At 42.9% G+C, this 14,020-nt stretch overlaps 1 protein-coding gene across 2 annotated transcripts; it reads right to left on the bottom strand.

Moving 5' to 3' along the window:
* Positions 1 to 3,131: 3,131 nt before the first annotated feature.
* On the bottom strand, positions 3,132 to 13,545 carry FUT10 (fucosyltransferase 10). Of its 2 annotated transcripts, XM_042866340.1 has the most exons (5): positions 13,369 to 13,545; positions 11,287 to 11,498; positions 9,110 to 9,389; positions 4,174 to 5,009; positions 3,132 to 3,382 (listed from the first exon to the last, which is right to left on the bottom strand). In XM_042866340.1, the coding sequence occupies exons 2-5, from the start codon at positions 11,365 to 11,367 to the stop codon at positions 3,158 to 3,160; spliced, it is 1,422 nt and encodes a 473-aa protein (XP_042722274.1). In that variant the 5' UTR covers positions 11,368 to 11,498; positions 13,369 to 13,545; the 3' UTR covers positions 3,132 to 3,157. The 2 variants fall into 2 exon arrangements, with proteins under 2 accessions (XP_042722274.1, XP_042722273.1); XM_042866339.1 differs by lacking the exons at positions 11,287 to 11,498; positions 13,369 to 13,545 and adding an exon at positions 9,930 to 10,650.
* Between the last annotated feature and the right edge of the window lie 475 nt (positions 13,546 to 14,020).

Here is a 14,020-nt window from a genome sequence, read left to right as displayed (position 1 = left end):
GCAAGCCTAGTAGGAGCCAACATTTTTCATCTCATATTCCACAACATGATAGTTTGCTGCCACTGTGTAAGAGGTTGGTAGATATGCATTTATTAGTCCAGCATCATCTCTAGTTATTGGAAATACAGATGTTTTCACAACAGTTTTACTACATTTTTCTTAAAGAAAAAGAAAACCAAAAAAGAAAGGCCTGTACCATCCAGGATATACACAAGCCTGCCAAACAAATGGGATTCCTTTTGGTTAGAATTACAAATCCCTCCAGAGAGGGAAGCCTAGCAAATCAGCTGAAAAAAAAAAAAAAAAAAGAGGGAGACTGAAAGTGATCAGCAGATTCTGCTTATTCTTCCTCAGGGCAGTAGGTGTACACTTCACTAACTTGTAGAAATCACTGTCATAGTATATCCAAATATCCCAGAATGATGATCAATAAAACTTCCTTCAACCCAGCACTGGAGAAAAGGCTCCAAAGGGTGATTTAAGACCAAGAAACCAATTTTAGGTTGCTCTGAACTAGCCTGTAGAAGCCAAGAACTCTGTCCTTTAGAAAAGCTGCATCATGAGAGGATCTTGTGAGAGTGAGTGACAATTATCCCATATCACAGTGCACCTTAAGCCAATCACTATGAGAGCTTGCCTTTCTTCTTTGTTGAGTAGTGGATGAAGGGATGTTACCTCTTTTGAAATCTATGCTACTGACCACACTGAATTTCAGAATGTGAGTTGTAAGCCAAGAAATTCATTATTTCCTTCCATCCTACTCCACCAACATAAAGTGAGAGATAACAATGCATCACAGACTCTCTGAGTAAATATGCCTCATATCTTTAGATCATATCTATCTAACACGTTACTTGGGAATCTCAGGGGAAGAAAGATTCCACCAGGGAAACACTTGTTAAAAAAGATTAGAAGTCTTCATTTTTGCAGCTCTTGAGATCTTTAAACAACCTGGCTTAAGATTTTTAGCACCATAGAACATCAAAAAAAGTTAGTCCCTTGGGCTGCAGACATTCTGTGTCATCCACAGAGGAGAAACAGAAATTGATGGTGACAGGCTGGGATTCAGCATTTCCCTTTGAGAATGCTAAAGGACTTATATTCCGTTCTAGATCCTGATTTAGAAAAGCTTTTACATCTAATCTTAACACCAATTATCTGAAGGTCTGCTTTATTTGTAAAGCTTACTATAATTTGTATTGCAGGCCAGCGGAGAGAGAGCTTTAGGTCTATCCAGCAGATTCTGAGTGCCACACTGCTAAAATGCCAAAAGAGAGATTTTGGTGGGATTGTTGCTCATTCAAAAGGAAGTATGAGGTCATACAAACCAAGGTCAATGCTGGATAGTTTGTGACTACAAAACTGCTTTCTTCTGCTAGACTGAAAGATAATTAAGCGTTTACTATTTGGAGAGGATCTTTTTCCAGTTTAAGTAAATTTTGTAGCTGGATTTCCTGGTGTGCACACTATTGACATCTTTCTCAATTATGAAACAAGTGAAAATGTGCCTTTCCAGTGATGTGAAGAACTTCATAACAGTGTCATCATAAAAATTATTCTCCCTCATATGAATGACTTGAGATGTTGCCATTGTGCAGCTCTTGTGGAAATGGACTTCACAGATTGAAAGGAGTGAAAGCTGCAACAGCTTGTACAAAAGTACAAATCTGCAAAGTGATATCCAGTATCACTAAGCTTTTTCCTTGTGCCTCCTATTTTATGATGTTGGTCCATGATGTCAGAGCAGATGTGGGTGGTATGGCAGTATAGGTTGAACCTTCTCACCAATATCCCATGTGACAGATGGCAGTGCAGGGGCAGTCTGAGTGAATGCCGTCTGACACGGAAGTGCAGATGAAGCAAAGGTTTGGAATTTAATTCCTCCATGTGGAAAAATGGCACCCATTGACATTCATCAATGCTTGGTGAACACTTGTGGAGACCAAACAGTGAGTGTGAGCACAGTGGGGTGGTGGGAGGTGTGTTTCAGCAGTGGCAACAGAGACACTGGGTCACCTCCGCTGGAGCAGATTTTTATGAGCACAGCATGCAGGCTTTTATTCATTGCTGGCAAAAATGCATAGCTAATAGGGATGAGTAACCCCTATTTAAAAAAAAAAAAAAAAAACAAAAACAAAAACAAAGACACTGAAAAACAGTGTTTTGTGACTGAGAATTTGCTTTATCAAATAATGTTATTGTACTCTTTGTATCTGTTTCCATGGAAATAAATAGGAGGCATTGCTTTTGGAGCAACTTATATTATTCAGGTCTTGTATGAACAGGTAGGAAGTTTGCTTAAGCTTGTTTTCTTGAGCTTTTTGAAGATTTTTCAGCACCATCTGACTCTCAGTTTTATTCCTGACCTTTCAAGCACACAGTTCCATGTTTATATATTATACAAAAATTAATCCATCATCAGAAAGGCAAGAAGGCAAGTGAGATTGAGGCCAGCCCTATTTCTGTGGAGTGGAGACATTTGTGTGCTCTGCTTATTTTAGCAGAAGATAGTGGGTAAATCTGAGCCAGCATGTTTTTCATTCAATCTGTCCCTGGACACTAACAGATGGTGCTTTCCTGTGCCAAGTACTAATGCACTTTACATTGGCATTCAGTGTCAGGACACAAAGCCCGCCAAGTCCCTGCCAAATCTGCTGATGCCAGGGAAATTGATAATAAACAACTAGCCAGGGACACAGTCCCAATTTTTTCCCTACATCCTAAGCAGCACACAAGCTGTACCAGTGTAATGATGTCAGCTGTTCTTCAGCTTGTGGATGTCAGTGCAGCAAATGAGGATCCTGGACTAGGGAAGAAAGGAGTCCTGTGGTTATGAATAGGCATGTATCTGAAGACAGGAAGAGATCCATTTGCTTCAAAGGGACTAGCTATGCGATTGACACTGGGCCCTAAGAATCCTGATGAACTTGTGCTGTGATGCACAGACATCTGAGCTACTAAAGTACACATACATACATCTACCATCCAGTAGTGTGGTTCTACTGCTTAGCACCTTAGACTGAGCACTGAAAATACTAAAGTCAGTCCTTCATGTCTAATTTCAATCCTACATACAATAAGGCAACTTTCAAAATAAAAATAAAATAAAATCCATAGATTTCTCTGAGGAGTTCACTTTGTTTCACAGTTGTTGCATTTATTCTTTGAATACAAGCATCCAAAATTCTTTAGCTGTAAAATTCCTGTTCCTTTCCACCAGCTTCCTCAGCGCCCAGGCTTCCTTCTTGGACTGCTCAAAACTTGCTATCCACATCTCTTGGAGGGAGGTCTGGCTGGGATTTGAAGAGGAGAACCTGAAAGCCTCAGGTTTGGGGCAGTTCAGATGTTTAACCTGAGCACTCCACCTCTGGGGCAGCCATCCCTGGCAACGCAGAGAAATAAAAGGAATGGGTTATTCAAGGACCCTGGCAGACAGAGAAGACTAACTACCATTAGTGAATTATTAAAGCATGTCAGTGACATTCACCCTTCCACCACAGGCCCTAGCCATGCCCCTGCAGATGGCTGAGTGGAAACTCTCCCTGAGGTGCCCAGAACAAGGGCAATTAGGCTGACAAGAGCCAGACTCTCAGATCAAATCTGGTTACAAACAAGCAGCATCAGCTAAGCGAACTTGAAAGACAAGGAGCTCTACTTTCGTCATTATAATCAATTTTCATCTTAAATACGCACACATTTCGTAAGATTTTTTTTGAAAGAGAATTAAAAACAAGCTATAAATTTGATCAGGAGAGCAGACTGGTCTTCATAGTCTGCTTCACTGAAGAGCCACCAAAGTAGGGGAAAGAAATCTCTGCATTTCATCCATTTTATATCTTTCCATATTCGTATTTCATGCTTAAAGAGTGGACATCTGCATAAATTTACACTAGATTAGCTAGAAAAGTCTTGTTAAATGTAATGCTTGCTCGTTCGCACTTCCCATTTCAGTTCACCCAAATAATTTCACATGCCTTCTTCATCTCTCCTCTTCTAGCTGACTAGTTACCATACAGCTCAGATTGTCACCACCACATATTTGGCCTAATGAGTATAGGAGAGCTGTAGGGCACTACAGATGTTCACTGGCTGCATTACTGGGCACTGAAAGTTTTTTTCATCTATTCTGATAACTGTGCTCATTAACAGCTTTAAAAAATGATGAAAACATACCTTTTCTTCTCTTCTGATGTTTTCCCACACTCTGTTACACACCATGCACTCAAATGTGTCAATGTAATTGTCCTGAGTGATATCTTGCACTCCCCATTTGCGTTCCTTCATTGCTGTAAGCAGCCTTGGATTGGAAATGTCTCCTTTCAGTTTCCATTCCAGGTAGGCCTCATACTCCTGGTCATTTTGATCCAGTGTTTTGATATAGTGGGCCAGCTCTCGAGGGTGTGAAAAACTAGATACCAAGATTGCACTCTTGTTGCTGGGAAGCCAGTCTATAATGCTGGGAGAACCAAAGTACACAGGTACCACTCCCAGCATCAGAGGCCGCCAAAGTTTTTCAGTGATATAATCTTCACAGATAGCATTTTCAAAAGCAAGAATGAACTTGTACTGAGCCAGTATTTTATAGAAGTTCCCATCATCCATGGCAGACGGATTTCTGAGATACTGAGGGAGGTCTCTGTTATGCAGACATTCTCCATAAGAGTCTACTTCAATGTGGCACATCAACTCACGTACATAGCTGTCCCGGTCAGAAGGAGCATTGCAGTCAGTCTGCACATACACAAGTGGTGCAAGCCGCTTCCTCAGGCTGTTCTTCATCTGCACTGGGATCATATGTCTCAGGGACGTGAGGACCTCTATGCTCTCAAGGTACTGAGTGGTCAGCGGTAGGTGAGAATGACGGCTGAAAGTTGCAGTGTGGTTAAATAAGGTGATAGCTGGTTCATGGAAAAGTTTGTAGTTGTTTTTTGGTGACTCCTCGTGGAAAAGGGCCCAATCATGATGGCCTTTTCGAGGAAGGGGTAGGCTGTCTATACTGAAATCAGTACCTAGACAAAAGCAAATGGTGTTTAGTCTGGCCTTTATCATGTCACACTGAAGGACAGTACATAGAAACCCAGTTTTCATTTAATATCAGCCCTACAACACTGTGTTTATGAGATTATAAGGCAGCACCACCAAAAGACTGTTTAATTCAATGACAGAGGAGTGTTATGACAGAGAGAAGTAAATTTGGCAGCAGCAGAATCTAGAGACTAGGGATTGGTAGTTAACATTAGAAGTGATTTATTTTCAGATCATATTAGTTTAAAAGCCTCTCATTTCAAAGCCACGCTAAATTTCATATTTTACTGCACAGAAGGGAGACTAATAATATGCTTAATAATTCTCTGTCTATGTAAATAGGAGAAGCCTTTATCTAAGATGAAAGGAAAATGGCCACTACAGGGATGAATTTGGTTCTAGCACCAAAGTAACAAAAAAGATGCTAAAACATTGGACACGGTTATGCACAAGGATTGGACAAATAACCTGACACGCTGGAAAGATATTGTATTATACATTTTGGAAGACAATCGACTTGGTTTATCAAAGAGAGAACCAACAGATGATATTTCACAGCTGACTACCAGATACATGAGGGAATAACCTCTGGCAGAAGACTAAATCTGATGTCAGAATTAGAGGAAGAATCAAGCCTAAACTCAAAAAGCAGACCACTACAGCTGCTTGCACCTTAATGGAAGGACAGTGAACCTCCCAAACAACTCAGGGTGAAAGCTTCAAGTCAAACCTAGAAGCATTTTCTCATGAAAATGTTTTCTCATGAAATTTTTTTCTCATGAAAAACATTTTCTCTGACCAGCCTTCACTGGTCTGTGCAAAACTGAATTCAAAATATCAAATCATGAATCTCAACCTTTCTCTCCCTTCAGTTGCGTTTCCATACAGCTAGCCTTATTTTAAGTTAAGTGCAAAGCTGATGAATCTTTGCCAAGACAGTTCCTCAGAATCTTAACATTATATCTGGTTTTGACTGAAGTACCAGCACTGGTCATCCAAAAGTTTTAATCTGTACTGCCAAGCAAGGCAGTGTAAACCAAAACAAAGATAACAGCTGATTTTGAGGACAAAACAAATCCCCTTTCTTCATAGGTGACACTCTACTATCCCTAACACACTCATGAGCTTTTCTTCTCTGCTCTACACTTGATCTCAAACTGCTGATGATAATAAATAAATAAATAAAGGAGTTAAAAAAATCTAACCTAAACTTTTCATCTAAAAGCTAATACATAAAGAAGGAAAAAAATGTCCAAGGATCAATATGACTGTGCAAACCTGCTAAGATGACTCCAAGAGCGACCTTATAAAATCAACAGAAGACCACACTAAAGTAGTGACGATGGATAATGGGTGCCAAGATAAAAACCTCCTATAGTGCAAGACTTTTCAAAGAGCATCAGTTTTTTCTTTGTTTTGGAGTTGGTTTTTTTAAGGCCACCAATTATGTGACTTTGTTTTCCATTGAAGGCTAGTCCCAAGCTCCAGACACTAAATAGGTGAAGTGCTATGCCACATACCAAAGAAAGAGATATTCATTTCCTTTTTTTTTTTTATATGTGGTAATGATGAAATAAGGAAGAAAAATTAGAATTAATCAAATTCTTGCAGAATTATTCATACAGCCTATCTGGTCTTGGAAACACATTGTTCTGTGAAGCCCAGAAGAGAAGCAGCAATGCATAATGAAATGTACAGTTATTTCTCTTGCAAAGGTGAGGGAGAACGAAAATTCACTGCAAAGGGGAGGGAAGAAAAGAATGACACCAGAAAAGGGATGACACTGATAAAAGGATATCGTGTAAAAAACTTAGTAAACAAAAATAAAATTTGCCAAACAGAAACCAAAAGAAAAATGCTTAGTAAATAAAATCACACCAAAATTACTGATTCTAGTATAACATTTAGCCAATCTCACTTCAGAAAGCAAACAAAAAGTTTTTGAGCATTAAAGAGAAGATAACATCATTATGTTACCCACCTTGTGAAATAAAGGAAATGAACGAGCCTATGAGAGGATAAAGAAAGCACAGCAAGATTGTAATGACAACCAATTTCAACTTCTGAACTAGTAGGAAATCTTAGATTTAGTGATAAAGTGCAGGAAAAAAAAATGAAAGATACTCTCAGGAGGAGTTCTACATCTTTGGAGACATCTTTCACTCACAATTCACATCCCAAAGACCCAACTCTCCAGCACAGAAGAGCTGGGCATGTCCTTCTACTGCTGATGCAATTTTTCTCAGGAGGAATTCAGCATTGGTACAAGCAAAACTCTGTGAGCATGCTATGTTGAAAAAGTAAGGTTTGGAATCCCTCCCCAGAATACAGACAAAACCCAGCAAGCGATTGTCACATCTCAGATTCCAGAAGAGAGACTTGACAAAGTCATCCTCCACACCCACAGGTTTCCCAGGGCAGGACAGTAAGTAGAGATAAGCTGCAGAAAAGCAGCTGTTACTAGCAGTGCAGTTCTGGTGAGAAACATCTGCACCCCATTTGGCATAATATTCTTTTCATTCTGTCAAACATTCATTTTTTGACAAGTTCACTGACCAAATGTTAGGAGGGAATGAATGAACTTCTTTGGAATGTAAAGCTGTGCCCTAATCTGATCTTAGCATGGGTATGCAGATGTTCAAGGTTTCTTTCACTCAGTAGGCTGTTCAGTTAGAAATTCTGGAATGTCAAAATCTCCCTTTTTTGCAGGCCCACAGCTAACTGCATCTAAGGAATGAGGGGTGGTATGCTTTTCTGCATTGACACAGCATTATTTAACACCTTCGACCCCTTGTCTTTGCAGATTTTGGCACATTGAGAGTGTTTACTGTAGTCTAAAATCAAGTATCATTTCTGAATATGTTGACACTTTTATATGCAGTTCAAAGAGAGCATCACTAGAAAAACTACAAGAAAGGTCTTTAGTCCAGTAAAAATAATCTTTTAAAAATCAGCAAGTAAATCGTGTCCTGTTACAATAAATCACTGGCTATAAACAGTAATTGTTATTTTAATGCTGAAGCAGGCAAACAAAATCGCTGGCAGAGACCAGAAATACCAGACTTCACAACTTCCATGTGATGCAGACCTAGCTTTCTGTGTATTTAATTGGGTCAGCTTCTCATTCCCTTGCTGTTATTCATTTGCTTTCATGCCTGACCACTATATTATCAGCAGACAATGCTGACCTACTTCAAGCTCTGAAAAGATCACTGATGAGAAGTTTCTGGGTTTACTGTTAACTATTCCACAAAAGGCCCCCCTTTCCCTCTATTTCCAGCTCGCCTGTGTCCTGAACTAGTGAATGAAGATTCAGCACTCTTTTGTTTTGTTTTGTTTCCAGACAAAAGAGCAGAATCTACCAATCACAGAAAATTATTTGTCGTTAGTTTTCCACTTATAATAATAACCCTAAGGTTATTATATGTCTCTGCAATGCTATGAGGAAAAATAACAAAATAAAGACTACTTTTAAATGATGCCTCTTCTGTGTTTTGTTGTTTCAGTGCAAGTAGTGGGAAGTTTCTGAGGCAGCAGAGCCAGAAGAGCTCAGCAGGCTGCCCTAGCTGCCATTCCCTGTGTGGAATCAATACCTTTCTTTCAGTACTTTCCTTTTACAGTCTGCTGGCAATCTCTTGGCACATAAGGCAAGGCAGTTGCACAGTTACCAGCGAGAGCATTATCTTAAGACAAAAGACTTGCACAAGTGCAACAAAGGCCTTGCAAAACTTCTGCTGGAGGTGATAAGCTAGAAGACCAGGAAAAAACAGCCTGATCTCAGACTCCTTTCATGACTTGGCAACTACAGGAAATGATCTTTTCTGCCATAAGCAAGGAACACGTGTGACTGGAAAGTAGCACGAGACAAGGGAACATCCCTTGGTCATCCTGTGGATCATCACTTTTATAAGTACTTTTGCAAAGGTCTCTGGCCCTCTGATAATGGATTCAGCACCAGGCAAAATTCAACAAAGTGAGCTGTGTAAACTTTCTTCTCCTCAATGATTTCCACCTAGAATATTTACTGTCTAAGAGAAAATGACAGGGGGGAAAGTTTCTCCCTTAGAAAGAAACAGCTCCTTACCATAGAACAAAAAAGCTCTCGTCAGCTGACTGTGCTGGTAGGTCTTGTTAACAGTAAAGAAACAAACATCCTCACCACACTGCCCCAATCTCCCTGTCTCTCCAGTCAGAGGAGACCACCAGAGCAGGATGGGGTAGTGATCTGTATCAGGCTCCATCCTGAAGTTGCTGTAAAGTTCCTTCTTCTTAAGCTGGGAAGCATGTCTCTCATTAGGCTTCAGGGGGCCACTGTGTAAGACTGCTGCTGCCTTACTCTCTGAATTGCCCAGTTCAGTGATAACCTTCAGGGGAAAAAAACAAACATATCACAGTGCATCAGTGCTGCTAGCCAGAACATTCGCCTGACACATTTGAGTTTAAGTATCAAGTAGTGAGTAAGCCTCTATAAAATTTCTATCAGCTGAAGAAGTGAATGCACTTCACTGAAGCACTGTCCAGGTGATTTACTTCAGAACAGAGAGAGCTTCAATTTGAATAGGTAAGGAAGGGGAAGTAAATAAATTTCTGTACTGAGATATGGCCATGTCACACACGATTGAACAACATGAATTCTGCTTTTTTTCTCAAAATAAGCCATACAGTAGCTAAGTTTCTTCTAGAAATCATCTGTAAAATTAGGTCTTCATGTGCCCATGCTTCTTTATTTTTAAACCAGTGACTGAATATATCAGATGCAGATGAGTCTTAAAGAAAACTTAACTACAGTTTCATGGCCAGGAAGAAGAAAAAAAATCTGTATGCAGAGATGTAAAAGACTTTCCAGTATACCATCATTTATAGATCAAAAAACCTATGAGGAGCTTTAAAAACCGTCCACTCACAGGAGAAGCCTCCAACAGTGTCTGCCATCAGCCATGGGAGAGAAGTATCAGGCTTCAGCAGTTCTGGTATTTGTGAAAACACCACTCTTTTCTACAGGTAGTAACCACGGAACAAGTGTCCTGAGGTGATCCCACAGGGTACACAGAAGCTGCTGTTAGTCTCTGCAAGGCAGTGACCTTCCTGCTACCATATGGATGGCTTTTTGCACGTGCATCTTCACGGGCAGTGCTTAATGCCACCCCAGGAACAGCTGCAAGAATGATGGAACTCAGACCCACCAGACAGCTTTGGCTCACAGCACTTCCACTTTTTGGATGGCTCTGAAGGAGGATATTGGGAGGAAGGAGAGTATTATTTATATTAAGTTGTTTGAAAACATTTATCTTCCCCGATAGTGTTACTGCATGCATTCATTTTACTGTTTGCTGTCATTCACTCTTACTGTCTAGTAAAATACACTGATTGTAACTGGACTAAATAGACTCTGTGCAACACAGGATGCTGAGACAACACACACAGTCAACTGTGCACAGTGCAGCTGCACAGAGAACACAGAAAACACTCCCACATTGGCAAGTAGACAGGATGCTGGCTGGGGATAAGGCTTATTTGTCTAGGAATTTGGTAAGATGTAAGTGCAGTAATACAACTCAAATAATCCTGTAAGTACGTACACATCACTGCTTCATGTGCACCTCCATGTTAGACGCCATTGTGTCAGAATGCCCCTCTGCTGCCATCTGTTGCACGGCAGCAAAATGTAATGGGATATTGGTGGGAACGTTCAGTCCCTGCTGCTGTACCACCAACATCTGCCACTGACATCATGGGACAACATCATAAAATAGGAGGCATTTGCAAGAGCAGCCCTTGCAATATGCCTCCTCATTCATTTTTTTATTGACCATCTACTGAATTCCCAGTGTTAAGAATGGCCAGTGCTAAGTCAGGCCTGCTGGCCTGCTTACTGATTGCTCAGATTACTGGTTACAGAGCTCACAAAATCCTGGCCAACCTGCCATATCAGCCTGAGATAGGTCCAGCTATATCCCTCTGTCTCACCAGTTAAACACACTGCTTGAGAAGACTGAGAAGGCAGTGCTGGACAGAGGCAATGCACCATGGTGATGCGTGGTACAACACTTCTGAGGAACTCCAAGAGCCAAAGAGTTCCCTACATAATGTCAATTCTAGGGCCAGCTGGCATCACCAGGTCAATCCTGCTGATAGAGTGTCTTCAAACATTCCTCTCTCACAACACTTTTGTTGCTTTTAATGATCCCTCGCATCTTCCAGAACTGTGTCACATTTTGAATATGCCCACATATATACTCCCCCCTGCCCTTGCCCCTATACCTGGAGCATCACCACAAGGAAAAAGAAAGCTGCAAAACAGATGCAAGATGCCCACAGCCTCTTCCTCCTCATCCTGACCATGTTGCACTGTCGGGCCCACAGGATGCCAAGGGCAGTCAGAGTGAGGTGTTAGCAGGACCAGTGTGACTGAAGCCTTCAGCCTTTGCTGCACTGATGTCCCATGCCATCTTTATTCTGCTTCACAGGAGCTACTGGTGAAAAAGAGTACAGCATCAATCATGAGTGCTCCTCGAGTTTGGTGACCAACCTGCTGTCTATCTGCAGCTTTCTGCAGGAATCCAAACACTGTTCTGAGCCTGGTTAACCCTTAGTTAAATCACAAAACAGTCTGCACAAACAGCACTCACACACTGCACTCTGCCTCTGCTCAGACTGGACTTGGCCTCCTCTCAGAGCAGCCTCACATGTTCCCTCACCATGCAGGCAGCACAGAGAGCCGCTGTTGGTTCTACCCTCTGTGAACATGCTTTACTGAGCTTCAGGTGGCAAACTGTGCTGTTTTTCAACAGGCAAGCAACATAAGATCTCCCACCCCTTGACAAGCCTAGGAAATTCTGCTGGAAGAGGCATACAACTTCTGGCTTTGCGACTCACTATAACATTCTTCTGGGTCTTCTGTACCCCAGCATATCACACCAAGTGCACAGAGAAAATAACTACACAGCATATAAACTATCTCCAAATCCAGACACGTCAACGTGTAACAAATTCCCCTTCCCCTGCAATCTACATCTGTGCTAGGTTGCCTGTCCTCAAATGACTCTTCCCCTTCAGTGACACTGTTTATTCATTTTTCACAGATCATTTCGCCATATGTTGGATGTTACTGAGCGAAATTCCTTGCTCCTGACAACTGGAAGAAGTACAAATTCCAATTACAGATTAAAACAAAACAAAACAAAACATAAAAAACCCCACAGGAGAAAGTCAAGACTTTTCTCTCAAGGTACAGGATTCTATTTTGAAATTTGGATATTGTGAATACTCAGAAAGCAGAACAACAATCTATTTTTTAAAAGTAAACTGTTATACTTCTCTTTCAGTGATGTGCATTCTGGAATTTAGCCCTGGCATTTCTTCTGAAGAAGACATATGTGACTGCGTTCCCTCCACATGTGTGTGCCTACCAGCTTCCCCTGCATGCCAACCCCACTGTCAAAACTCCAGAGTAGAGATAGGTCCCACAGCTCCTCACCACCTCCCACCCCTGTGAGGCTGGCATGTAGAAACAGAAGCTGGTCCTGATTCTGCTTCCACTGTAACAGGAGTTTGTCTCTTCCCATCAACCTACAGAGGAGCGTTTTCTGTAAAGCCTCACGTGAAGCCATGCTGGGAAACTTCAGCTCTGCATGGGACCGCTGCTTTCAAAGGTTCAGTGAGGGCACTAAAGAGCACCACTGCCAGGTCAGTGCTTTTGAAATCAGGTGGGATTTTCTGGGCCCTGTTCTTTCGGTGCTTCCTTTGCTACTGCCTAATTGAGGCAAAAGGAGGGAGGGGAAGGAGCTGCACTCCAGCCTCAGTGGTGGTGGTGAAGATCTGCTCGGCCACGCACCTGGAGCACTCCAGCGTCAATAGCAGCGTTCACCTCCCCCTCCGCACTGGAACAGGGCGCTGACGATTTACCGAGAGCCCACGTCTCCCCGCGCCCAGTTACAAATGTAGGGATCTTCTTGATTCTAGGAAGGGGAAATACTGATAGCCCAGATTAAGGCAGAGGGGGCTTGGTTCTTGTACCTGCTCACGCCCTGCCCCGGCCGCAGCGGCACAGACCTCGCAGAACTCCCGCACCTCGAACCATCCCGATGGACTTCAGGGCAGCGCTGGAAACCTCGTCACACCTCCCGACGTCCTGTGCAGAGGGGCAGCCCCCGGCACGCCCTCCCGAACTTTCCACCGCACCCTCTCAACCTTCCCACCGCGCCTCCTGTCGCCCCTCCTGACAGCCCCTGGGCCGTCCCGTCGCGTCCCGCATCACCCCGCGTCGCGTCCCGCTGCAGCCCCGGCCTCCCCGCGCCCTCGGCTCCAGCATCCTCCGCCCGGACGGCCCACAGTTGTACTCACCCGCCTGGTACCCCCGTCGCTGTGCTGTTGGGTTGGGGGCTGTTTTGTTGCGGATCTCTGCTGGAGTTTGCTTTGGTTTGCGAGGTTGTTTCTTTTTTAAAAAAAATTACTTTCAGTTTGAGCGTCTGCTCGGGGCGCGCTGGGAAGCGGAGGCGGCTGCTGGAGAGCGCTGCGCGGGGCCCCGCGGAGGGCGGTGCGGATCCGTGCCTTCCCCGCCCTCCGCCTTCCTTCTCCCCATCACTGAGCACCTCCCCCCCGCCCCCCAGAAGGAATTTGGCTTTTCTCGGAGTCCCGTAGGCTCCAAAAGGACCCTGCGCGCCTCTGCTCCGCGCCCGTCCTGTGCGCTCCTCGCACCGTCCTGTGCTGCAGACATACCCCTCCGCGATGGAAAAAGGAAAATCTGCTCCTGCCGGTTTCCATAGCTGTTTCCAAGCACACCTGCGCTTTTTGTGGCTGGGTTCTTCTTTGTTGTTTTGTTTTTTATATATATGTATATAAAACAAATATATATATATATTTGTTTTTACAAGACTGCCGTTATTTTTGCAGAAGCTCTCTTCAAGAGGACTTGGCTCCCACTGCACCAAGCCAGAGTGCTGTCGGAAAAACAAACGCATCGTGGAAGTTAGGAAACCTTTAAGTGCCTGCTGGC

Source organism: Lagopus leucura, unplaced genomic scaffold (genome assembly GCF_019238085.1).
Source record: "Lagopus leucura isolate 7727_CA_CO unplaced genomic scaffold, USGS_WTPT01 Super-Scaffold_810, whole genome shotgun sequence".
Lineage (NCBI taxonomy): Eukaryota > Metazoa > Chordata > Aves > Galliformes > Phasianidae > Lagopus > Lagopus leucura.
This window is presented reverse-complemented; position numbering and strand designations above follow the sequence as displayed.

Coding starts and splice junctions, on each gene's coding strand:
- FUT10 (XM_042866340.1), bottom strand. CDS start 11,367: ATGGTCAGGATGAGGAGGAAGAGGCTGTGGGCATCTTGCATCTGTTTT. Junction 5,010..9,109: donor GAGAGCTTTTTTGTTCTATG/GTAAGGAGCTGT, acceptor GCTTTTGTCTAG/GTACTGATTTCAGTATAGAC. Junction 3,383..4,173: donor ACATCAGAAGAGAAGAAAAG/GTATGTTTTCAT, acceptor CTGCGTTGCCAG/GGATGGCTGCCCCAGAGGTG.